This window comes from Pogoniulus pusillus, chromosome 5, assembly GCF_015220805.1.
Source record: "Pogoniulus pusillus isolate bPogPus1 chromosome 5, bPogPus1.pri, whole genome shotgun sequence".
Classification (NCBI taxonomy): domain Eukaryota; kingdom Metazoa; phylum Chordata; class Aves; order Piciformes; family Lybiidae; genus Pogoniulus; species Pogoniulus pusillus.
The window spans coordinates 41,686,008-41,712,282 of NC_087268.1; the positions used below are offsets into that span (position 1 = coordinate 41,686,008).

The 26,275-nt window shown below is 43.4% G+C and overlaps 1 protein-coding gene across 4 annotated transcripts in view; it reads left to right on the top strand.

Moving 5' to 3' along the window:
• Window positions 1–26,275, top strand: part of ABCC4 (ATP binding cassette subfamily C member 4 (PEL blood group)) — a 209,482-nt gene that overhangs the window by 177,863 nt on the left and 5,344 nt on the right. For 2 of the 4 annotated variants that reach the window (XM_064143882.1, XM_064143885.1), the window contains exon 30: window positions 21,040–21,327. In XM_064143882.1, the coding sequence (XP_063999952.1) occupies window positions 21,040–21,318 (279 nt within the window). In that variant the 3' untranslated portion in view covers window positions 21,319–21,327. Of the gene's footprint in view, window positions 1–12,388; window positions 12,518–21,039; window positions 21,328–26,275 lie in introns of those variants that run through there. The other 2 variants (XM_064143883.1, XM_064143886.1) reach the window with 2 other exon arrangements.

Sequence of the window (26,275 nt, forward strand, 5' to 3'; positions counted from 1 at the left end):
TACTTTTGTTAACTTTTGTTTTGTGAAGATGAAGCATGATAATTTTCAACATGTTTTCTTTACTGGATGCCCAAAGCATCTTAAATTCAGTGATTGAATTACAATGGTTGCCTGAATCCACATAGAATCCACATAGAATCAACCAGGTTGGAAGAGACCTCCAAGATCATCCAGTCCAACCTAGCACCCAGCCCTAACCAATCAACCAGACCATGGCACTAAGTGCCTCATCCAGTCTTTTCTTGAAGACCCCCAGGGACGGTGCCTCCACCACCTCCCTGGGCAGCCCATTCCAATGCTAATCACTCTCTCTGTGAAGAACTTCTTCCTTATATCCAGCCTAGACCTACCCTGGCACAACTTGAGACTGTGTCCCCTTGTTCTATTGCTGGTTGCCTGGGAGAAGAGGCCACCCCCCACCTGGCTACAATGCCCCTTCAGGTAGTTGTAGACAGTAATAAGATCACCCCTGAGCCTCCTCTTCTCCAGGCTAAACAGGTCCAGCTCCCTCAACCTCTCCTCATAGGATTTGTGCTCCAGGCCCCTCACCAGCTTTGTTGCCCTTCTCTGGACATGTTCCAGCACCTCAACATCTTTCTTGAAGTACACAAAATGAAACAATTTGATCTACTGAGGTGAGTGGTGTTTTGAGGGGTAGGACAGGTTGTGAACTGAGTGATTATAGTTTATTTACTGAGAAAGAAACCAGCAGAACTACCATAAGTAGTCATAAAATTGCAAGCACTTAACATATGATAAATAAATATCTTCCTCACTGGTGAATACCTCCCCACAGGTCTAATGGATATGTTGATGTTTTCTACAACTAAAGTGAACAAAGGATTTGTGAGGAAACAACTGTGACCTAATTAATAGCTGTGTGTGTTTGTTAGCTGTCCAAAGGGATTTCTGTGGGTTTTGGTTTATTAGTTACCATTAACATGCTATGCACAGAATGCTCTTTGCCATGAAGATGCTTTCTTATCTTTAATATTACGCAGGTATAATGAAAGCTAAATATTTTATTTGCTTGCTTTCTTGATGAGAATCATTAGAACAAAGCATAGAAATTGCCCTTGTCCCCAGGTAGCTCAGTGCTGTTACCAACTATGTAGCCACCCTGCTGCATTTTTTTAGGTCTTATACATTATTCTTAACCTTATATTCTTTCTTTAGCTACTATTACCTTTTCTAGTTTCCTAAAAGTTCTTTATGCTCATACATTGTCTAGTACAGTGGTTTTTTTTAAGTACCTGTCCCCTCTTTAGGGTGTTGAGGAACAGATCTGCAAGAAGATGTGGCTTTAAGTCTGCAGTTGTTAAATACTTCTCATCCTTTTGCATTCTTTCATTTTGAACTTCCTGTAATTCTGGGGAGAGAGAGGAGGGAGAGAGGCATAGGACAGGAAAAAAGGAATAAGCTGATGTGTGATGCCTTAACAAACCTATTTTCTTGACATCCTCACTCAGTTACTCATTCTGTCTCTGCACAAATCAGAAGTATGATGGCATATTTATAATGATCACAGTTATGACAGATGTGCTTTTGTTACACTTTTAATTACTTGGGTTACTGAGGCATGTAACTCCTAGTGGGAATATAGTAGAATTTTGGAAGAGTAAGACAAATCTGTGTGTTAAAAATGCAAGGGGATCAAACATTCCTCTAGAAGACTTAACCATTAATGAGGGCCATTAAGAATAAAAACAGCATTCATGGAAAACTAATAAGGTACTTAAATATCACCAAAATTGAGAAGACTCAGCTAAGGAAAGCTTTCAGTGTATTTTAATAATAATATGTTTTAGGAATTCATAAATTTAACATGATGCAGATGCTTTTTAAGAGGAAAGATTCACAATGTGAAGTGCATTATTCTTCCATTACCCAGTAGTATTAAACCCTCTGATTTTATTTCTCCTTTAGCTGAGACATCTAGGTGCAATAATCATAGAATCAATCAGGTTGAGAGAGACCTCCAAGATCATCCAGGCCAACCTATCAACCCAGCCCTATCCAGTCAACTAGACCATGGCACCAAGTGCCTCATTCAGTCTTTTCTTGAAGACCTCCAGGGACAGTGCCTCCACCACCTCCCTGGGCAGCCCATTCCAATGCCAATCACTCTCTCTGGCAAGAACTCCTCCTAACATCCAGCCTATACTTTCCCTGGCACAACTTGAGACTGTGTCCCCTTGTTCTATTGCTGGTTGCCTGGCAGAAGAGGCCACCCCCCACCTGGCTACAATGTCTCTTCAGGTAGTTGTAGACAGTAATGAGGTCACCCCTGAGCCTCCTCTTCTCCAGGCTAAACAACCCCAGCTCCCTCAGCCTCTCCTCATAGGGTTTGTGCTCCAGGCCCCTCACCAGCTTTGTTGCCCTTCTCTGGACACGTTCATTTATAAGCAGTCTCAAAACTCTGTTGTCTGCTATTAGAATAAGCTTGGTAGAAAGTGAGGGTAGAGTGGAGGGTTAACAGTTGTCTTCTGACAAATAGTGAGTAGCTACTTTTCAAACTAATTTTGACCAAACTTTATCATCTCTCAACTCAATCATGAAAGCACAAGCTTGTTCTTGAGCAAGTATACCTAACTGGAACATAAACTAGGGTTTCCCTCTCTTCCCACTGTATTAGATTGAAAGGAATCTCAGTCTAACATCATGCTGAAAACAGGGTCAGAACTAATTTCAGGTCAAGTTTCTTGGATCCTTTTCCACCTCAGTCATGAGAACCTTGAAAGACAGAGATTCCATGGTCTCTCTGAGCAACCTGCCGCTATGTTTAATTATGTGTCATAAAGTCTTTTCCCTTATATCCACTTGAAACCTCCTTTCAGTTTATGGCAATCGTTTCTTGTCTTCCCATTGTCTATCTCCCAAGAGCCTGCTTCTGTCTTCTCACTAACTTCTGTGAAGTTATGGGAAGATTGCTGTTCATTCACCTGGAGCCATCTGTTCTCTAGGGTGGGCAAGTCTGTCACCATATCCTCATAGGTCAGTTGCTCCAGTCCACTGACTACTCTGGTGACCCTGTTTAAAACTTATAGAATCATAGAATCAGCCAGGTTGGAAGAGACCTCCAAGATCATCCAGGCCAACCTAGCACCCAGCCCTGGCCAATCAACTAGACCATGGCACTAAGTGCCTCAGCCAGGCTTGTCTTGAACACCTCCAGGGACGGTGACTCCACCACCTCCCTGGGCAGCCCATTCCATGGCAAATCACTCTCTCTGGCAAGAACTTCCTCCTAACATCCAGCCTATACTTCCCCTGGCACAACTTGCTCCAGTTTACCCTCATCTTTCTTATACTGAGAGGTCAAAACTGGTCACCATATGTTGAGCAGTGAAATAAAACAATTCTGTTGATCTGCACTCTTGTTGGTATCTGTGACACACTGCTTGACTCCTTTTCATCTTACTGACCACCCAGACCCCACCTGTTTATCAGCACAGCTCATTATCAGGCAGTTACATCCCAGATGACATGGATGCAGGGGAATCAATTCATTCCGGATGCAGGACGTTGCATCTGTTGTTGTTGAGTGTCATGAAATTCATGCTGACCTACTCCTTTAGCTTGTTTAAATCTGAATAGCTTTGAATGTCAACCTTGTTAAAGTAGAATCATAGAACCAACCAGGTTGGAAGTGACCTCCAAGATCATCCAGTCCAACCTAGCACCCAGCCCTAGCCAGTCAACTAGACCATGGCATTGAGTGCCTCATCAAGGCTTTTCTTGAAGTGAATTGACTGAAGTCTCCCATTTGGTTTTGTCAACAAGCTTCTGATTTAATTCCATTTCATTTCTGGTTAAAGGAGAACTTTCCAAAAAATAAATTATTCACCTTTAGAATTAGAAACTAATTTTGAGAAAGTCATGAGAAAACGTCAAGTTTGAATGAGTATGGAAATAGGAACTGAACGTGAACTGTTGCATGTCTGCTCACACCCCTCATAATAACCAGTTCTATTTTAGAAGAGAAGAAAAGCCTACTGGAAGAGGGGTTAAAAAAAAAAGAAGGAAGAAGAGAATGCATTTTATACAACTGCAGACAAATCTGGCCTCGGGAGTTGTTTTAATTCTCGTTTGTTCCCTTCCCAAAACCATACCTCTGATTTCATAATCCAGGTCACGCCTTAAGAGTATTTCCATTCTCTCTATCTTTGTGATAAACACATTTTATCAGAACTTCAAACGCTTAAAATCATTGAGGGAAGAGCTGTATTGTGTAACGTGATACTCTCTAACCCAATCGCCTCAATGAGTAATACTACGTTGCACTTGCATAGGACCTTTCATCTGCAAATTGTAACGCTCTTTACAAACATTAATTAATTAAACTTCAAACACCTGGATGAGATAGGGAAGTATCCAGACAATCTTTGGAACCAAAGTTGGAAAGACTTGCTAAGTCAGGCCATCAAATAATGCTACCATAAAATTATAATCCAGCGGTTTTCAAGCTGTTTTTTTTCTTTCCTTCTGCCCAACCTTCTCCAGAATCTCCTAGGACATTTTTTCATTCCTTCTTCTTCATTAGTTGAAGAGCCCAAGTTGTGATTCTACAACTACCTGAAGGGACATTGTAGCCAGGTGGGGGGTGTCCTCTTCTCCCAGGCAACCAGCAATAGAACAAGGGGACACAGTCTCAAGTTGTGCCGGGGAAAGTCTAGGCTGGATGTTAGGAGGAAGTTCTTTCCAGAGAGAGTGATTGGCATTGGAATGGGCTGCCCAGGGAGGTGGTGGAGTTGCTGTCCCTGGAGGTGTTCAAGAAAAGCCTGGCTGAGGCATTTGGTGCCATGGTCTGGTTGACTGGCTAGGGCTGGGTGCTAGGTTGGCCTGGATGATCTTGGAGGTCTCTTCCAACCTGGTTGATTCCGTGATTATACGATTCTAGGATTCCTTCTCTCAGGTGCCAGCAGTACCTGTCTGGGGTCTTTGGCAAAGGCTAACACCCTGCTACATGGCAGAAGGGGAGGGTGGGGTAAACGCTGCAGTTGCTCCTTTTGTGATTGCAAATCCTTGCAGAAGCTCAACTCAGGCTTGGTCCACTGGTGCCTCATTCCACATGGCTTCCCCACTGCCACAACAGCTCCTTCCCTGTCCTGTCCTAACCTTAGAGGGTGAGTGCCTTCTATGTAAATTGCATCTGCAGCTCACCAAACCAGGAGCAGCCTGAGACAGCCAAGAGGCATGATTCCCAAGACTTCCAGTGGGATCTCTTAAAATCCCCATCACACCCACTCGTCCGCCTCCTCCCTGATTCCTTCCCTGGGTGAAGAAATACTTTCTAGAAACTATTTTTTTCGCAGACTGGAGAAAGCAGAAGCTTACAGAAATTGAAGCTTACCCAGGGACATAGTGGATCTGTAGCAAATTAAGAAGACACATCTGGCAAGAGCCTGGTGCAGTTGTGTGCTCTCTGTGCTATGCCATAGCCTCTCTACAGGAAAGCCACAGAGCAGTCAGAACTTGTGCATTTTCCAGTGAGGAGATTGTTTCTCCATAGAGACTTTTCATATCAGTGCAGTACTTCTTTGAAATGGAAACTCTTTATGCAAGCAGAACTTGATCTGAGTAATTAAAAACTGTCATTCAAATAGGAAGTTTTTCATGAAGAGAATCATGGGAAGAGATTTGATTTATTTATGGGAAAACCTGTTCTGGTTGCATTCTGAAATTACAAACAATCAAGGTAACAATGTAGTGTACTTCACAGCCAGACTTGAGCTCACAGAATCACAGAATGTTAAGGGCTGGTAGGGACCTCGACAGACCATCTGGTCCAACAGCCCTGCCAGAGCAGGGTCACCTATACCAGGTCACACTGGAATGCATCCAGGTGGGTCTTGAGCATCTCCAGAGATGGACACTCCACAGCTGCCCTGGGTGGCCTGTTGCATTTTGGTTCTTAGAAAATTACTTTCCATGTCTTTCCAGTAGCCTTCCTCATTCACTTGTTCTTATTTTTCTGATGTTACATTTGCTGTGGTGAACAAAGCTGGTGAGAGGCCTGGAATACACAAACTCTTTGAGGAGAGGCTGAGGGAGCTGGGGGTGTTTAGCCTGGAGAAGAGGAGGCTCAGGGGGGACCTCATTGCTGTCTACAGCTACCTGAAGGGAGGCTGTAGCCAGGTGGGGGTTGGTCTCTTCTCCCAGGCAACCAGCAACAGAACAAGGGGACACAGTCTCAAGTTGTGCCAGGGGAGGTGTAGGCTGGATGTTAGGAGGAAGTTGTTGTCAGAGAGAGTGATTGGCATTGGAATGGGCTGCCCAGGGAGGTGGTGGAGGCACTGTCCCTGGAGGTGTTCAAACAAAGCCTGGCTGAGGCACTTAGTGCCATGGTCTAAATGATTGGCCAGGGCTGGGTGCTAGATTGGACTGGATGATCTTGGAGATCTCTTCCAACCTGGTTGATTCTATGATTCTATATCTGAACATAAATCAGACACTGCATTTCATGCGCTGTAGACTTCTAGCCTCAGTAGGGCAATCAGTTAACCAAGAGTAGGTGTAAACCTCTTGAAAGTAAAGGAGGAGATTCCAGGCAGTTGGTGTGGTGTAACAGAAGTCACCTACAGCTAGACAAAAAAATGCAGTGCAGGAAGCAAGGTCTAAGCACTTGTGTGTCTCTGGAATTTTGGTATCTGACCCAGTGGTACACATTAGTGTTCCTCACTGAGCTGGAGATGAAGCAATGGTGTTAGTAGACACCTAAGACCACATGATAGGATGGTAATGCTGCCCTTCCTTATTATGGGAATGATAATGTTCTTTCAGAAGGTGCAGAAATCTGTGCTCTATATTGTCTTCTGTTTGAGGAGGTCGGTTGTGATGCTCCCCATTACCCAGGAGATGCCATAACCACCAGCATATGCAGGGCAGTCAGGTTAAGATCAGTCTCTGGCCTTGTTTGCCAGGAATGCAGGCCATGGTGACAGAGTGTGGTGGTTTGGGTGTTCCCTGCCCCCCCCCACTTTGGAAATCACCCAGACTGGACTCAGACTGCTCTGGAAATTGAATGAAGCTTATTATTTACAGCTTAGCAGAATATACAAGCAGATATCTACAGTATATACAGAAATATACAAGGTAAAAGATAATACAGAAACACAACAGCCCTCCCAGAAACCTGAGTCCCCAGGAGGGGCTCCTAACAGCCCTTCCACCTTCTCTCACCCCTCTCAACCTTACCCCAGTCCCAAGGAAGAATGGAGGTTTGGCCTGGGGGTTAGGAAGCAAAGTAGATTAATCAGAGAGACAGCAGAGGGGCTAGAAAGAGAAATGCTTCCCCGAGCTCCCAAGCAGAAGAAGTGCCTGACCTATGTTTGGATTCTTGTTCTTATACCTCTCAGCAAGCCTATGAGTGAAGTAGACATCACCACTGTTTCCCTTTCACAGCCTGTAATCTAATTCTTCTCACCAAAACATTCTAGCTAGCTTCAAACTAGCACACAGAGGGAGAAGAAGCATGAGGGAGTCTGAATCTGTAGCCCAGTGAGAACCAGAGGTCTTTAAGGCATGAGGGAACCAATCCCTCCATGTGAGCTTTTGGTGCAGTGATGTCAGATATAGACAACATGGGAAGGTACTGGTGGTGCACTTATGTTAGTAATATTGAGTTAAAACCTTACCCTGCTCTGGTCTGTTGGTTCTTCTCTTGTTACTACTTTTTGTTGGTGGTGGTTTGGGGTTTGGGGGTTTTTGCCACTTATTTAAATAGCAGTGTTGGAAAGCATTCTGTTTAGGGAGGAGTATGAATCAAAAGATACAAAAAATGTGCAGTCATAGTTGTAAAACAGCTCTCTGAGAAAACTCTGCATGTTGCCATTAGTGTCAGCACTCTCATCTTAAGCATGTGCATGTATCATAGAATCACAGAATGGTTTTGGGTTGGAAGAGACCTCTAAAGGTCACCTTGGCCAACCCCCTTTGCAGTAAGCAAAGATATCCTCAACTAGATCAGGTTGCCCAGAGCCCTGTCGAGCCTCATCTTGAGTATCTCCAGGAATGGGGCCTCACAACTGGCTCCCTGGGCAAGCCATTCCAGTGTTCCACTACCCTCATGGTAAAAAGGGTGCACTTGAGCTTCCAATTTAGGTAGGAAATTAAGGGGAAAAAAACTACAGAAACCCACCAATTTAGTTCCCTTGTAGTTCTCCTAGGCTAGCACAAGTCAGGAGTTGTTTATGGCAGCAGTTCTCTTTCAAAACATGAATACTACAGTGCATACTCCAGTGCCCACCTGCCTGCTGCTGAAATGACTAAATTCACTCCTCCTGACATCTCAGAAACGTAAAGGCACTGAAAGTTGAGCACATACCATAACTGCAGCTTCAGCACCGACTGTAGGACTGTTACTCTGCTGGAGAACTACCTGCTGTCAGATACAGACCCTCAAGTGCTTAGGATGTCTGAGTTGGAAAGACCATAAATTTTCCTGGAGCCTGGAATGGTAAAACATGAAACTTTTCACTGAGAAGTAGAAGTAATTAAGGCTATTGTGCAGTCCTTCAGAATTCTGAAGTAGGAGAACTGCAAGGGTATAAAATGGATGTTTTCTTTCTGAAAGGGGTTTTGGCTTTGTGTTAGCCCAGTATCTGGAGTGTGGTGAAATATTATTGGGTGTTATACGTGTCCTATTGAAGTCAATTCTCTTACAAGAATAAAAGGAAGCTTAATGAATTGTAGCAGCTTGAAGGAAAGCCAAATTTTCAGAACTATGGATCAGGTCTCCAAAGATACTTAGGCATCTGACTCTTCAAGGACACCCTTCAGAGTTTTTAAGCAGTTCTACCAGATGTTGTGAGTGATTAATGCCAACCTACATACTTGGTTCTTGGCTGTATCGAATCCCATCTGGCCAACTGATGGAAAGCCAGGGGCCTGGGAATTCTTAGGTTTCTCCTTTCATTTGGTTAACTGAAGACTTGCAGTTTCTGGAAAAGCTGAGCACGGAGGGAGTGAGTTTTCAGAAGGTGGTCAGGTTTGTTTTGAATCTGAACAAAGGCTGTTTTCATCGTTCCTGGATCTTCTGCACCAGAAGTTTAGAAGTTTAGAAGGGACGTTCTGCACCAGAAGTCCCAGTTTAGGAGGGACATTGAGATGCTTGAGCGTGTCCAGAGAAGGGCAACGAGGCTGGTGAGAGGTCTTGAGCACAGCCCTATGAGGAGAGGCTGAGGGAGCTGTGATTGGTTAGCCTGGAGAAGAGAAGGCTCAGGGGAGACCTTATTGCTGTCTACAGCTACCTGAGGGGTGGTTGTGGCCAGGAGGAGGTTGCTCTCTTCTCTCAGGTGGCCAGCACCAGAACGAGAGGACACAGCCTCAGGCTGCACCAGGGGAGATTTAGGCTGGAGGTGAGGAGAAAGTTCTTCACTGAGAGAGTCATTGGACACTGGAATGGGCTGCCCGGGGAGGTGGTGGAGTCGCCGTCCCTGGAGCTGTTCAAGGCAGGATTGGACGTGGCACTTGGTGCCATGGTCTAGCCTTGAGCTCTGTGGTAAAGGGTTGGACTTGATGATCTGTGAGGTCTCTTCCAACCCTGATGATACTGTGATACTGTGATACTGTGAGTTGATGTTTAACAAACCGTAAGGGAAAAGCAGATCTTTCCATGTTCTTTCTTGGGATTTGATTACTGATTTCAACAAATGTCAGCAGTGAACACATTGTTTTCAAATCTGAGTAATTCATGCATCTTCACCATAAAGTGGAGATGCTATTTTGATGCTTAGGACATATTTTGCATATAATACTGAGCTTTCTGCTATGGTTATGTATCAGAGCAAGCACTGTCAGCTGAAATAAAGTGTCTATGGCAGTTGTAAATATCACACCTGGCTCAGCTGTCTCTAAAATGAGTCAAAACCTCAATGAGGCTGAAAAGATACTAGGATTGTTTATTCTCTTTGCCAGCTTTAAGCCACACCTCTGCATAACACTAGCATCTTTGAGTTCTTAAAAGCTGCTCCCATTTCAAGAGGGCTGCCCAACAAGATTTTTCTTTTGCCTAAATAAAACAACTAATTATTGAGGCAGTGCTTCAACTGGGAGCATTCAAATGAAGAGCTGGATTTGAATTACTGCAGGAAGCGAAGCCAATGTTTGATGAACCTTAATCTCTCATTCTGTCAGTCATTTGTGTGTGAATGTGTTTCCAGGACAGGACAGTTGGATCATCTTTCTTTGAAGAAAGGAATGGAATCCAGACCATACTAGAAATACTAACACATCTTTAAAGACTTATCTTTTGCTCTCTGCAGAATACTACCTTACTGTTAAGGAGCAAATTAGCACAGGACATGATGGTGGCTGAGGCTTTGAGCAGAGAACTTCTGATAAGGTGTTTGCAAGTCAGCTGAGCCACAAGGTCATTTTCATCAGATACTGATACAACCAAGAGACATGCCCAGTCACCTACAACAGTACTCCTTACCCTCCTAAGAAGTATAATAGCCTTTCAGATTATCTAACTTTCTAAGACCCTCAAATGCCTTATTAAAGAGTGAGATTTCTTAGGCTAAACTATGTCTTCTGTCAGCTCAGGGCCACATTTGAGGTATTCTGTAATCTCAATTGAGGAGTGTGGATCCCTGCTTGACACAGCTATTATTGACTGACCAAGAGAGAGTCTTGTCATCATGTACTGCTGTTGGTAAGAACTGGCATGAGGTCACTTCAGCTTCTCTAAGGAAAAGGCTGAACTTGCACTGCTCTATCAAATGTTTTGAGGTGAGGAAACTGAGCAATACAAGAAATATCTGCAGCAATTGTTTACCAGGCTTCTTTCTTCCAGCATACAGAGGGAGTTAATCACAGAATCACAGGATTGCTTAGATTGGACAAGACCTTCAAGATCATCGAGTCCAATCATAGGTTTCACACTGACAAGTCCTTGACTAAACCAAATCCCTTAGCACAACAGCTATTTGCTGTGGTTGGAAAAGACCACCAGGATCATCCAGTCCAACCTTTATCCCAGCATCCTTCATCACTACACTGTAGCCTCAAGTGCCACATCCACTCTGCTTTTAAACACCTCCAGTTAATATCAAGTGATTATCAGTAGAATAAGACTCATTGCTACATATTAATTCACATTTTCCCCCACAACATTCTAGCCAGCTTACATACCCATCAGATGGAGAAAAAGAAAGTAGATTTTTAAGTCTCTGCAAGAGAAGTTAAGTAAACTCTTATGTGGAACAACTTACCAGACAACACTGAATGCTCAGTTTCCCCAAATTATAGCTCAAGAATAATTTCAGTTTAAAGGAATATACAATTTCTGGTTACTAAACAGAATGTTTGAAGTTACAATTTTTTGAAGTGGGAGAAGGTGGGCAGGGGATACACATCCCTCTGTTGAGTGACAGATTTGTCATTGTCACAGCAAAGGTAAACTCTCAAGAACTATTTGGATGGTCTAAAAATATTAATTCAGATTATATGGAGGTAAACACCCAAGTGTGCTCTGCTTTGTGCACACAATAAATGAAATGCACATTATTTGAAACTATTTATTTTATTTACTTGCAGAGTTATTTGTGTAGTAGAATCATAGAATCAACCAGGTTGGAAGAGACCTCCAAGATCATCCAGTCCAACCTAGCACCCAGTCCTATCCAGTCAACTAGACCATGGCACTAAGTGCCTCAGCCAGGCTTTGCTTGAACACCTCCAGGGATGATGACTCCACCACCTCCCTGGGCAGCCCATTCCAATGCCAATCACTCTCTCTGGCAACAACTTCCTCCTAACATCCAGCCTATACTTCCCCCAGCACAACTTGAGACTGTGTCCCCTTGTTCTGTTGCTGGTTGCCATGGCAGAAGAGGCCACCCCCCACCTGGCTACAGCCTTCCTTCAGGTAGTTGTAGACAGCAATAAGGTCACCCCTGAGCTTCCTCTTCTCCAGGCTAAACACCCCCAGCTCCCTCAGCCTCTAAAGGAGCTTAGTTGAACACTTAGATTATATCTGAAAACTTTAACAAAAAAATCCAAAGCAGAAGATGTCCAAATAAAATGAAGGAGAAAAACAGGGCCGAGGTGGGGTTGGGGGGGGTGGTGAATAAAAGAGCTGCAGTTTGAAAACGGTTCTTGAGTTAATTTGCAGCCTTCTCCATGCTCTTTGATGGCTGCAATCCAGTTTAGATAGATTGGTATTTGTAAATGATTCTTCAGAGAAGTATGTACATGTTTCTGATGTGTTTTAACAAATCATGATGAGATGGAAGAGACCGAATAAGCTTGAATCTGAGCTTAATGCCAACTGGAGCACAGGCTGTTGATTCTTTCCCACAAAGCTATGTATTGTTTTGGGTAAATATATTTCTTACAATATGGTGTAACCAGAAGCATCTCCTGAATATTCTCTTCTTCCCAGGACTTTATTGAAGATCATCTTGATGTATGCTCTCTGAGGAAAACATTGTTCAAAGCCTGTGCTCCTCGCAGAGTTTTGAACTTTAATATTAATTTTGTTGTTTGGTCATGTCTTCTCAAAGTCTAAATTAAATCAGATGTATTCCCTTGGAAATAATTTGCTTGAATTATTTTTTTCCTTTTGAATAGGAAATAAAAACATTTATGATCAACTCTTAAATGTCCCATTTTCCCCTCTGGCTTTATGGTGAACGTGAATAAGAATGCTGGTCATTCCTCAATAATAATTCACATAAATTGCCATGTCCCCCCTCCTCTATTGCTGAATACTTCCAACCTTGAACTGTTTTTTTTTCCCTCAGAGTGTTTTATAACTATTGTTCTCTTGGTTTTTCTGCTTCTCTTGCTGAAAGTTAGAAAATGAAGGATTTAAAACCTTCTCTCTTGTGTCTATGGATAGCCATAAGGGCACAGTATTTGTTACAGTGTTTTTAAGAGTCTGTGTTCTTTCTGTGCCTAATGACATTACTTTTACTTACATTGATCTCTAAAGAAGACTTTAAATTCACTCGAGTTTGCTTTTCCAAAGTCCTGAACAATATAGATTGGTTGCAGAAATCATCAGGGAGAAAAGGTGCTGTCCTGGTTTGACTCTGCTAGAAGCTGAACTATCTCTATGTAGTATCCTTGTCATTCATTTTCTCATTTCTCCCTTTGCTTAGTGAAATGGATCTCTGGTTTCTTACTCACCATTTTATAGTTTTGTCTTACCTCTTCCTGCTTTTTCCATGGTTAACAGATTGCATCATGGGGCTATGGAATAACAAGATTTATGAATCTGATGGGGAGGAGATCATAGTATCATAGTAGTATCATAGTATCATCAGGGTTGGAAGAGACCTCACAGATCAAGTCCAACCCTTTACCACAGAGCTCAAGGCTAGACCATGGCACCAAGTGCCACGTCCAATCCTGCCTTGAACAGCCCCAGGGACAGCGACTCCACCACCTCCCCAGGCAGCCCATTCCAGTGTCCAATGACTCTCTCAGTGAAGAACTTTCTCCTCACCTCCAGCCTAAATCTCCCCTGGCATAGCTTGAGGCTGTGTCCTCTTGTTCTGGTGCTGGCCACCTGAGAGAAGAGAGCAACCTCCTCCTGGCCACAACCACCCCTCAGGTAGTTGTAGACAGCAATGAGGTCTCCCCTGAGCCTCCTCTTCTCCAGGCTAACCAATCCCAGCTCCCTCAGCCTCTCCTCGTAGGGCTGTGCTCAAGGCCTCTCCCCAGCCTCGTTGCCCTTCTCTGGACACGCTCAAGCATCTCAATGTCCCTCCTAAACTGGGGGGCCCAGAACTGAACACAGGACTCAAGGTGTGGTCTAACCAGTGCAGAGTACAGGGGCAGAATGACATGACCTAGGCAAAGTGGAGGTAGATACCCCGACAAAGTACAGATGAGGCAACATGGGCAACTGTTTTGTAGCTGCCAAATCTTGTACAAATTTAGTTCAACAGTTTTATTGAACATTTGAATGAACATAGGCAAAAAGTTCTATGCTTACTTGAGTTATTCTATGCTTACTTGAGTTAATGCTCCATTTTCATGTTTTAGTAGCAATTAAGTTACGAAAGCCATAAGTAACTGGTCAGTTAATAAGCCATAAGTAACTAGTTTAGTTACTAAGCCATTAATACTGCAGATTTACTTTTCCCTTTGTGTGCCAGTCAAATTGAGATTCTGTTTTTCTGTTTCTCTGTCCTTCCTTGCCATGTTTTAATCACAGAATCAACCAGGTTGGAAGAGACCTCCAAGATCATCCAGTCCAACCTTATCACCCAGCCCTATCCAATCAACTAGACCATGACACAAAGTGCCTCAGACAGGCTTTTCTTGAACACCTCCAGGGATGGTGACTCCACCACCTCCCTGGGCAGCCCATTCCAATGCCAATCACTCTCTCTGCCAACAACTTCTTCCTAACATCCAGCCTATACTCACCCCACCACAACTTGAGACTGTGTCCCCTTCTTCTGTTGCTGGTTGCTTGGCAGAAGAGACCAACCCCCACCTGGTATCTCTATGGTACTCTCTGCCTCTGTGACAGATAAAGTTCTGTTCAAAACTGGGTTGCCCTCAAGCCATGATGGTGTTTATCCTCTTTAAAAAGTTACAACTGGGATGGCCTCAGAATATATAGCCAGAATGAAACATTTTACTCCAGAATATATCATCTGAGCCCTGTTTGAGCTAAGATGTGGCTTAGGGCCACATGATGATCAGAGGGCTGGAGCACTTCCGCTGTGAGGACAGACTAAAGAGTTGGGGCTGTGCAGTCTGCAGAAGAGGAGGCTCCCAGGTGACCTTCTTGTGGCTTTCCAGTATCTGAAGGGGGCCTAGAAAAAAGCTGGAGAGGGACTTTTTAGGCTACTAGGGAGTGACAGGACTAGGGGGGAATGGAGCAAAGCTGGAGGTGGGTAAGTTCAGGCTGTACATGAGGAGGAAGTTGTTCATCATGAGAGTGGTGAGAGGCTGGAATGGGTTGCCCAGGGAAGTGTTTGGGGCCCCATGGCTGGAGGTGTTTAAGGGCAGGCTGGATGAGGCTGTGGGCAGCCTGCTCTAGGGTAGGGTGTTCCTGGCCATGGCAGGGGGGTTGGAACTAGATGATCCTTGCGGTCCCTTCCAACCCTGTCTGATTCAATGATTCTGTGTCTGAGTAGAGCTTCTTGTGTAAAGATAGTTTGAAACTGCTCTTTCTTTGTAGCTATTCACCTTTTACCAGGATACAAACCATGCCACTGAAGGAAAATTTCCTTACATGCCATCTTTTGTACGATCACAAGTAGCCAATTGTAAGTTTTGTGCTGTTGGAGTTACTCCTCTGCTGTTTCCTTACGTGCCATCTTTGGCATGACCAGTGGCCAATTTTATATGCTTTGTGCTGTTGGAGTCACTTCTCTGCTTGAGAAAAATGTTTTGTGCTGTTGGAGTCACTTCTCTGCTTGAGAAAAATGTTTTGTGCTGTTGGAGTCACTTCTCTGCTTGAAGTTGTAAGTATGTGACTGTAGGACAGTCAAGGACAGTGCAGGCACAGTAAGAGAAACTGCCAGTGCAAGACCATGCTTTCTGAAGCTACTTTGGGTTTCTATAGGGTTTATGGTGTTTGGTTTTCTTTTACCCTGGACTGCCCAGGTGTTTCATAGGCAGTTAATTCACACAGAGTGATTATCAGTCCTTATTTGGTGTATTTTACAAAGAGTCAAGATTGAGGAGCTGAAAAGTGGAACTCTTTGTCCAAAATCCCCCTCTCAGTATCCATGTTTAAGACTATAATGAAATCCCAGACTGATTCAAAGTCCTTTGCTCCTGCATGTGTCTTCCATAACCGCCCTGCCAATCTGATTCCACCAGCTTCCATCTTCTCTGGCTTTTCCTGCATCAAGTTTCACTGGTACAACTGCCTTGGAATGCATCTGGGTTTGATTTGGTCATGCTGTGTGGTGATAAGTATTGCATGCAAGTCGATCAGAAAATATGTGGCTGGTAAACACCAGATTCCACCTTTCCTGAATGATTAGCTGGGTTTTTTGAAGTCCTAATGATTTTAATTTGGCTTGGAGTCAGTGAGTAAGAGTATGCAAAGCCTTAGCCAAAGTACCTATTTATGTATTTAAATTTTATCAGCACGTATTTCTTCAAAGAACAGTACCTATCTCTTTGTCTAAGAGCTTTTTAATAAAGGGATACATATATAAGCATATAACTACCAAGTAAATCAGATTAAATTCTCTCCATTGTCTCCTAGATGACAGCAGTTAGCAGAAACAGTGTTTTGCCTTGTGGAATAGTGTTTATAGAGTATTCCTGACTTGTAGAGATGTTACAGTCTGTTCAGATTGGTTCCTTATTTGTCATCTCAAGGTTTTTAGCAAAAGTAGCAGGGCTTGTTTTCCCTTATGTTTGTTCTGTTGATTTTCATAACACAAGTTTGTTCTTTTATTCTCCAAGAAAGGGTGTGGATAAATGAATAATTTGTTTAAATTGTGAATGGAATTTTTCTTGGCAATAATCACTGTGTCTGTGCATCTTGGGATGAGATATAACAAGGCCAAGTGCAGGGTTCTGCACTTTGGCCACAACAACCCCAAGCAGTGCTACAGGCTGGGGACAGAGTGGCTGGAGAGCAGCCAGGCAGAAAGGGATCTGGGGGTACTGATAGATAGTAGCTGAAGATGAGGCAGCAGTGTGCCCAGGTGGGCAGCAGAGCCAATGGCATCCTGGCCTGCATCAGGAACAGTGTGGCCAGTAGGACAAGGGAGGTTATTCTGCCCCTGTACTTAGCACTGGTCAGGCCACACCTTGAGTCCTGTGCCCAGTTCTGGGCTATTCAGCTACCTGAAGGGAAGCTGTAGCCAGGTGGGATTGGTCTCTTCTCCCTGGCAACCAGCAACAGAAGAAGGGGACACAGCCTCAAGTTGTGACAAGGGAGGTCTAGGCTGGATTTTAGGAGGAAGTTGTTGGCAGAGAGAGTGATTGGCATTGGAATAGGCTGCCCAGGGAGGTGGTGGAGTCACCATCCCTGGAGGTGTTCAAACAAAGCCTGGCTGAGGCACTTAGTGCCATGGTCTAATTGCTTGGATAGGGCTGAGTGATAGGTTGGAGTGTCTGATCTTAGAGGTCTCTTCCAACCTGGTTGATTCTATGATCTTCTACACTGGGCTGTTTAAAAATCGTGAAGGAAGAAAAAAATTCACCCCCCTCCTCCCCCCCTTTTTTTCCCCTCTTCCAGGCTCACTGGGGAAGAAAGACTGTCCATGTTTCTAATCACTCAGATATTAAATGCTTACATTTGGATACTGCAGTAATATACGTCTGAACAACAAAACAAACAAGCAAACAAAAAGCCCCCAGACTAACTCCACTTTCTGTTGTGGTTCTTTGCTTGTGAGAGACACATTTAATGAAGATGCATTTCGATTTTCTTTCTTAAGCACTGCTTATGCTGAAAAATTCATGGCACCAGAGCTTTTCTGTGCTGTGGCACTCCAATTTAAGTATTATGTAGAATCCTATGTAATAAATTAATGTCTTGCATTTTCATAGAATCATAGTCCATGACAGCTAGTCATCCTGTGATAACCTCATAGTCAACAGGAACAGGGCATCCTGGCCTCTTCTAGGGTAAGACCATCTTATAGAATCATAGAATCAGTCTGAGTTGGAAGGGACCACAAGGATCATCCTGTTCCAACCCTGATGCCATGGCCAGGGACACCCTACCCTAGAGCAGGCTGCCCACAGCCTCATCCAGCCTGGCCTTAAACACCTCCAGCCATGGGGCCTCAACCACCTCCCTGGACAACCCATTCCAGGCTCTCACCACTCTCATGCTGAACAACTTCCTCCTCACATCCAGCTTCATTTTACTGTAGCTGTCCTTACCTGTGGCATAATGTTGTATATAAAATACCTTTATTGCATATGTACTTAATCCTTAAACAGATTAAATGGGATGGGACTAAGTACACTGAGTAATCAACATGTCCACAAGTATGCCTTTGCAGGTGATACACTGCATCTATTGTATATTAAATTAGTACATATTTTGTGCTCTGCAGTGTTGCTCATATTTTAACATGTTTCCATGAACACTTTCTTTAGCTGTTCACCAAACAGTAGTGGAAGTCTCTTTCAAAGGATAGCTGTCTTAAGCTGGGTGCTCTAAGATGGTTCTAGCTGTTGGAAGTAGCAACCTTTTGTAGGTTTCTGTGCAAGGTTTATAAAATCAGATGTAATTTTGCTGGTGTTGTTGGCTAAGTTATTTTCCATTCAAATGCCATGTACTTAATCAGAGAGGAAGCAAAGGAGTCGGGGCCTTTCCCCTCTTGCTGGGTGCCTGGTGTCAAATAAGTTGGCAACAAACTTGGCAGGGCATAATTTTCACACCCATGCAGGTAAAGGGATCAGCTCAGCTGTCCCAATGTGCTGTGAGTTGTTTCATGAACAGGGGGCCAGGCTCTTGGAGAGCTGCTGAGCTCTTGGACATCTGAACATATTGATTTAGGGAGCTGCACAGGCAGAATGCATGTTTGAAATCTTCCTCACATGACTTTGAATGCACCTTAAAGCTTCTTGGAGTTTTTTCTTTTAAACAAGAGTTTGCAATCCATTGTTGTTTGGGGTTTTTTTTGGAAGTTTCCTCATGCTACCATTTATTAATTTATTTCCTGAAATCAACAGCTCCAGATTGAGTTTTGTATGTTTGGTTTGTTTTTTTTTTTCCTTACAACTATATACACCACAGTTATGTCTTGGATTGTGAGTCTCTGAAGTCCCTCTGTTGTGGCAATCTTTTTCAATAGTATGCCATGTGTCTTGCAGTCTACAACTACCTGAAGGGAGGCTGTAGCCAGGAGGGGGTTGGTCTCTTCTGCCAGGCAACCAGCAACAGAACAAGGGGACACAGTCTCAAGTTGTGCTGGAGGAGGTATAGGCTGGGTGTTAGGAGGAAGTTCTTCACAGAGTGATTGGCATTGGAATGGGCTGCCCAGGGAGGTGGTGGAGTCACCGTCCCTGGAGGTGTTCAAGCAAAGCCTGGCTGAGGCACTTAGTGCCATGGTCTAGTTGACTGGCTAGGGCTGGGTGCTAGGTTGGACTGGATGATCTTGGAGGTCTCTTCCAACCTGGTTGATTCTATGATTCTATTCATTTTTTTTACATAAGGACAAAACTATTTTCTGAATTGCTTTTTCTCAAATTCCTTCTCTCTCTTCTCTTTTTTTTTTCACTCATTGCTGCTACACATGGACTAAAGTGCTGAACTTTTAGACTGTTACCCAAATCTCTTTCTTGAGTCAATACCATTAATTTGTAAGCCAGTTAAGTATTTGAGTGCATTGCATTTGTCAATATTGACTTCTCCCTGCTATTGTGTTACTCATTCTCTTAGATTAGTTAGGTGTATCTGAATCTCTTCTGCTCTAGACTTGCCTGCACATTTTTGTGTCACTTGCACATTTGTCACTCCTCTGATAACTCCTTTTCTGATGACTAACACATACATAGCTACCCACGTGTGCCAGAACGATGTGGTTCCTACTAGTTCCTACCTATTTCTTTCCACAAAGAAGGCAGCACTCTTTATTTCTAATCTCTATTTTGTGTCCAGGTTCTTGAAAAGAAGAAATGTGTCTCTTGTAGGTACAGCTGTTTAGTTACACCAGATGCCTTTCTGGAAAAGCAGTAGTTTAGTGCATTAATAACTGTGACAGTTTTGTGAGATGCAAATTATTTTTGTGTAAACTGTGGTGAAGAAGCTTTACTTAGAATCACAGAATCAACCAGGTTGGAAGAGACCTCCAAGATCAGCCAGTCCAACCTAGCACCCAGCCCTGGCCAATCAACCAGACCATGGCACTAAGTGCCTCAGCCAGGCTTTGCTTGAACACCTCCAGGTACAATGACTCCACCACCTCCCTGGGCAGCCCATTCCAGTGCCAATCACTCTCTCTGCCAACAACTTCCTCCTAACATCCAGCCTAGACCTCCCCTGGCACAACTTGAGACTGTGTCCCCTTGTTCTGTTGCTGGTTTCCTGGCAGAAGAGACCAACCCCACCTGGCTACAGCCTCCCTTCAGGTAGCTGTAGACAGCAATGAGGTCCCCCCTGAGCCTCCTCTTCTCCAGGCTGCACACCCCCAGCTCCCTCAGCCTCTCCTCACAGGGCTGTGTTCCAGGCCTCTCACCAGCTTTGCTGCCCTTCTCTGGACACATTCCAGTGATCTGTGTGTCTTCTACTCATGTTCTAATGATTATTGTAACCAAATTGCTGTCTTATCTCTAATATATGTACTACCCTAAAAGTTCCCGGAATGAATACCATAAGACTTTTCAAAAGTATTTGCTGCTGTGCTGTTCTTACATAGTGATTAGTATGAGAATACATTCTTGGGGGGTTAATCAACTTGCTCTTAACTTTATTTTCTTACTTTTTACTGTATTTATCCTTACTGGCTTAGTGACTTAATGCCTTTTTAATTTCTCAATTGTTTTTGCCTCTTCCCTTCCTTTCTTTTGGATACCTATGTCCCTGCTAGCATTTCATCTTTTTTCTGTGTAGAAAGAATAGGTTCAAAGTACCTTTCTAACATGCAAAAACTGATGCAAGAATTTGTTTATCTCTTCAACACCTTCAGTTTCCTTAATTACATCTTCATCTCCTCTAATCCAAAAGACCTACTTATTCTCTCATAACCATCTTGGTGGTTAGTGTTTGTGTTTTTTTTACCCACAGCTGTTTACTTCAGAGAGCATTTTAGGCTTCTTTGTTTCTTTCTTACACAATGGATGGTACATTCTGCTTTGTTGGCTTCACAAACATTGTATTTCCATATTTTGCATAACCTTGCATTGAGTTCCTATAGGTGGAATGGCTGTAGGGCACCCTAAAATTGGTACAACAAGTCTATAAACTGGAAAAGCTCTATGCTAGTTTGAAGAGGATGTATTTAACTTTCAGGATACAAAAATCATCTTAGCACTTGATGTGTATGCATCCTCCACTCACCCACCCCCCCCCCCCCCTTTGCTTGTAGTGTCTAACATTTGTTTTTTTAATCTCTTATGTTAATATGTTGGGTTTTGCTTATTTAATAGGTTTTAGATGCAGGAAGACTGAAAGAGTATGGTGAGCCTTACATTTTGCTGCAAGAACAAGATGGCTTGTTTTACAAAATGGTGCAACAAGTGGGCAAGACTGAAGCAGCTTCTCTGATGGAAACAGCCAAACGGGTAATTTTAGGAGGAGGGATAATGAAGTTTGTGTCTGCAGTTTGTTTATCTCGAGTTAGCATATTCAATGTTATAGTCAGCCTTCTGCTGGAGAATCTGTTGGCTTTGCAAGGCAAAGCACATTTCAGTGTTGGTTTTCTTTAGTGGGATGTACACAGGCTTCCAAATGCTAAGTGTGTTTATACAGCCTGAGTTGAAAGACGCTTTGGGTTTCTTGCATTCTTCTGCATGCACACAGAACTGTAAGCGTAAATAATACAGAGCATACTCACCTGTACAGAGTCCAGCATTTATCTGTATTTCTAAGAGGGCCTATCATGAGGTTCTGTACCCCTGTATATGTTGTGGTCTATGGTGGTGTGATCAAATGTTTTTACTTTTGTGCTTTCTGTTACCTCCTTCCTATACCCTTCCTCTGTTCTGCACATAGGATGAGCACAGCTCAGTTTAGAAACAGCTGTTGAATGTTTTGTTGCCTCTTTGTTCCCTAGAAGGCTCTGTGCCTGATTTACTGCTTACTATTCAAATCCTACTCTGAGTACAGAATTATTAATGTAATTGTGAGCATTCCTCTGGCAATCAAAGTGTTTAAGAAACATCAATGGATTAATTTTCATAATATGCCTCTGAAGTGAGGGTATATCATCTACACTTTTCAGATGGAAAGCTGAAGCAGAGATAAGAAGGTAAAAAAAAAATGACCTGTGATTGAGGAGCTTATATAGAGTAGCTTTTGGCTTGATTTCTTTTTTTCTCTTGATAATTTACCACACAGGATGTCCAGAGCAAGGTTTTCTTTCTCTCAGTGCCAATGAAGTTTGTTTCAGCTGAGATTGGCAGCAGTGAGTTTGGCAGCAAATTGCTTCATAGTCATGTAACTTTACTTCCACCATGCAAGTAAGGCACTGATATTAGGCATGTGGCAACCTGGCTGAAACCAAGTGGGGGTTGGTCTCCTCTCCCAGGCAAGCAGCAAACAGAACAAGGGGACACAGTCTCAAGTTGTGCTGTGGGAAGTATAAGCTGGATATTAGGAGGAAGTTCTTGCCAGAGAGAGTGATTTGCCATTGGAATGAGCTACCCAGGGAGGTGGTGGAGTCACTGTCCCTGGAGGTGTTCAAGAAAAGCCTGGCTGAGGCACTTAGTGCCATGGTCTAGTTGATTGGCCAGGGCTGAGTGCTAGGTTGGACTTGATGATCTTGGAGGTCTCTTCCAACCTGATTGATTCTATTATTCTAAGAAAGCCTTTCCAAGATAAGGGTCAAGGGTCTTACCTCAAGCCTTGAAATTTTCCTCTCCTCATCTTAATGGATTCATGGAGCAGAGCTAGAGGAACACAAACTCCAAGCTGAAACAGGAGACCAATAGGTGGGAAGCAACACACAAAAGACAGGAGGCTACATGGCAGGTGCCTGGCTATTTCCTAGTGAAACTAGATGTGTTTCCAGGAAGCTAGGGAAAAAAGCATGAAGAACTGTACTGTCATGGAGGCTGCATACTCAGGTCTGGAGGTTATTTTAATGGAGGTTTTGAAAATTAGGGCTGAAATTTCTATGTTCGTTCATATCCTTGGAATTTATTCTTTTATTTGAGCTGCTGAAAGAGTTTGTTGGGTTTTTTAAGGAGTTTTTCAAGTGAAACTTTGGTGCTAAGAGCACACACTGTAAATTAATGATTTAATGGAATTATGAAATTCACTGATGGCAGGACTGAGGAACCAACTGTGTCCTTAACAACTATGTTATGAGCCCTGCCATCCTTCTCCATTGCTGTGGTGTAGTTTATTATATTTATTACTAGAAAGGAATGGGTGAGCCATATTTTTATGGTCTGCTTATGACACCCTGGAGGCTATAGAATCATAGAATCAACCAGGTTGGAAGAGACCTCCAAGATCATCCAGTCCAACCTAGCACCCAGCCCTAGCCAGTCATCTAGACCATAGCACTAAATGCCTCAGCCAGGCTTTTCTTGAACACCTCCAGGGACAGTGCCTCCACCACCTCCCTGGGCAGCCCATTCCAATGGCAAATCACTGTCTCTGGCAACAACTTCCTCCTAACATCCAGCCTGTAAATTTACGTTTAAAAGGATAGCTTCAAATTCATATGAGCGGTGTGTGACTGTAAAGTGAAGGCCAGCTTTCTATGGCTTGATTCTTGGAATGACAAGAGGTGAGGCTGCCCAGCTGTCTGATTTAGCCATGTCATGCTGTGTCTCCATCCTTCTGTGCAGCCCTTCCCAATTGCACAACTGCATTTGAAGATAATTCCAAATACATAAAAATAATTGCCTGATGTTACTTGCCCCTATAGTCATCTGTAGTTACCACATCAATGCTATGCGATTTTGCACAGGAAGGGAAGAGGTCCAGGAATCAGACTCTGCTGAAATGTGGTTTGATGAAAAAGTTTGCTAACTCCCAGGCTAGAAGGCAGATACAAGCGTTAGCATCTGCCAAGAATGCAAAGCATGGTGCTTATCCACACTCAGCCCAAAAATATGAGAACCCAGCAACTGTATCTTCAGTCAGCAGCTACCCAGAAGCACAATTGCAGTTCTTTCTGTTTGAAGGACTTGGACATTAGTTCAAGGTTTTTGTTATTGCTGTCCCTTGTGCTTCGTGCATACTTTCAGGGAAGTTGCTTAGTCAGAGAAGCTGATTCAAATGGCTTTTCTTTTTACACTACTAAGTCAGTTACATGGATTGCTGTTGGTCTCCTACATTCCTGCTGTGGTTACTAAGAACTGTTTTTATGAAGAACAGCTTTTTGTCTGTTGTTGAAGAGCAGCATGCTGCACATAAAAAGAAATGGTAATATGACATTATATACATACTTTTCCAAAGGCGCTACAGTGGGTTGCTAAGTAAAATGGTTTGGAATGTGGCCATGCTTTGGCAATGGCTGTTTGATTTATTGCTTTTTTTGGACCTGAATCTTGTGCAGAACAAGCTTGTACCAAGAGCTTCCTTCAGTAAAGTGAAGACTCTTAGATGCGTTTTCTGGAGCGCTATGGGCTCTGCCTATATCCTTTAAGTGCAAATGAAGAGCGGTTGTGCATCTTAAATTACAAGACTGAAATGTCTCTGAAGCAGCCTAATTTTCAAGGAAATGTTGTGAGCATCTTAGCTAAGTGTTACAAAATCAAAAGTCTTGATACAGCCTTAGCTAAGACTTCTGAACTGATCCAAGGCTGCTCTTCGTATGTCTCTCTTAGTCACTCAGTATCCCCTTTTTTAATGCCATGTCAAAACACCAAAAACCCACCAGTGCAGGTGCAGCTCAAACTGATGATGAATATATAATACATACTGAGGATTGTGATGGTTTGGGTGTTCCCCGCCCCCCCCACACTTCAGAAATCACCCAGACTAGTCTCAGTCAGCTCTGGGAATATAAATGAAGCTATTTATTTACAGCTAGCACAATATACAAGCAGATAGTTACAGTATATACAGTTATAGACAGAAATAGACAAGGTAAAAGGGAATACAGAAACACAACTCCCCTCCCAGAAACCTGAGTCCCCAGGAGGGGCTCTCAACCACCCCTGCACCTTCCCCCTGCCCCTCTCAACCTTACCCCAGTCCTAAGGAAGAATGGAGATTCAGCCAAGAGGTTAAGAAGCGAAGGTGAGTGGAAGGTGAGGTCAGGGAGATGCAGCTCAGTCAGAAGCCCAAGGCAGAAAGTGAGGCAAAATGGCGAGAGTGTTATCTAATGTTTTCATTTCTTCTTCAGCAAGACTCTGAGGGGAGCAGACATCACCATTGTTTCCCTTTCACAGCCTATGATCTAGTTCTTCTCACCAAAACATTCTACCCTGCTTCAAACTAGCACAAGGATGTATTAACCAGCCTGTGAGCCTGAGTGCAGTAGGGTTGGTGGTGTGAGACTCTGTTTTTATCTTTGCTATTAGGTGAAAATCCTATGGGGAAAGTAAGAAGTAGTCTTCAAACAGTTAAAAGGGGGAGGGAGGCAGGGCATGGGGGGAAGTGTTCAATTATTCAGATAAACAAAAGTTGGTGTGCTCTCCATGCTCTTGGCAGCATCGAGAGAGGCTTTTCCATGAGCTTTGGTGGCATCAGGATAGGACTGGTTTTCTGTCAATCAATTTTTGAGTGCTTCAAGGGGAAAATAAGGGTTATTTTATTTTAAAGCTCTGACAGATGTGTAAATATTAAAATACTAGGTGTTATCTCGCTGCAGTGATTACTTCTAAAAAGGTTGCAGCTCTGTTGGCAGTGGAAGAAACTTACATAAAGACTTGGGCAATCTTGAGGGATTGGGCTCAGGGGAAGAATTGCAATGAGACAGTTGAAAAGCAGCTGCCATTTCATTACGTCTCTAGTAGTGTGCCAAGGTTTTCTATTAACTTTCCATTAAAAAAAAAAAAAGAAGTCGTGTTCCAAAGCTGCATTAAAAGTATGCCAAAGGTTTATGTTTTAAACCGGGAACGAGCTGGGAATACACAACCAGCACTGCCCCCTCTGCGAGCCCGCGTGCGAGCCCGGCCGCTCGGCACCTGATTAACTTTTCTCTCTTGTATCTGATCGTGGCTGGTTACCGAGGAATGCCTCTTAACAAGACTCCCAATTCTCTGCTTGATTCAAATCAGGCCTTAATATTCTTTGAAGCTTCTAAAGACGCACATAGCCTGCGTTAGCCCGCGCGCACAAAAGGCGACAGCGGGGTGCTCGCGGGGATGTTTCTATGGAGTGATGATTCCTTTTTTATCCCCCCTGTCTCATACATGTGTTCATACCTGTGAGAAGGACGTTGTTATCAAACAAACTGAACTTTGGTGACAACGCTCTCCCGGTTAGAAATTGGAGAACCGTTCCGTAAGCTGTAGGCAAAGCAGTCTGACTCTGAGACCTGACTCGTGACACGTGTCAGCTTCAGAAAGATAGCGCGTTTTCTGGTTTTTAAAGGCTCAAACAAAACTTTGCACATTCTTCTTTGGGAAGGAAAAGGAGGGGAAAAAAAATTGCATTTGAAGTCCTTTTTCAACCCAAACACATTTTTAGATAAGAGCACACAAGTCTTGACATTATTTCATTTTGTTATGCGCATCTGTCAAGGAACAGAGATATGATACA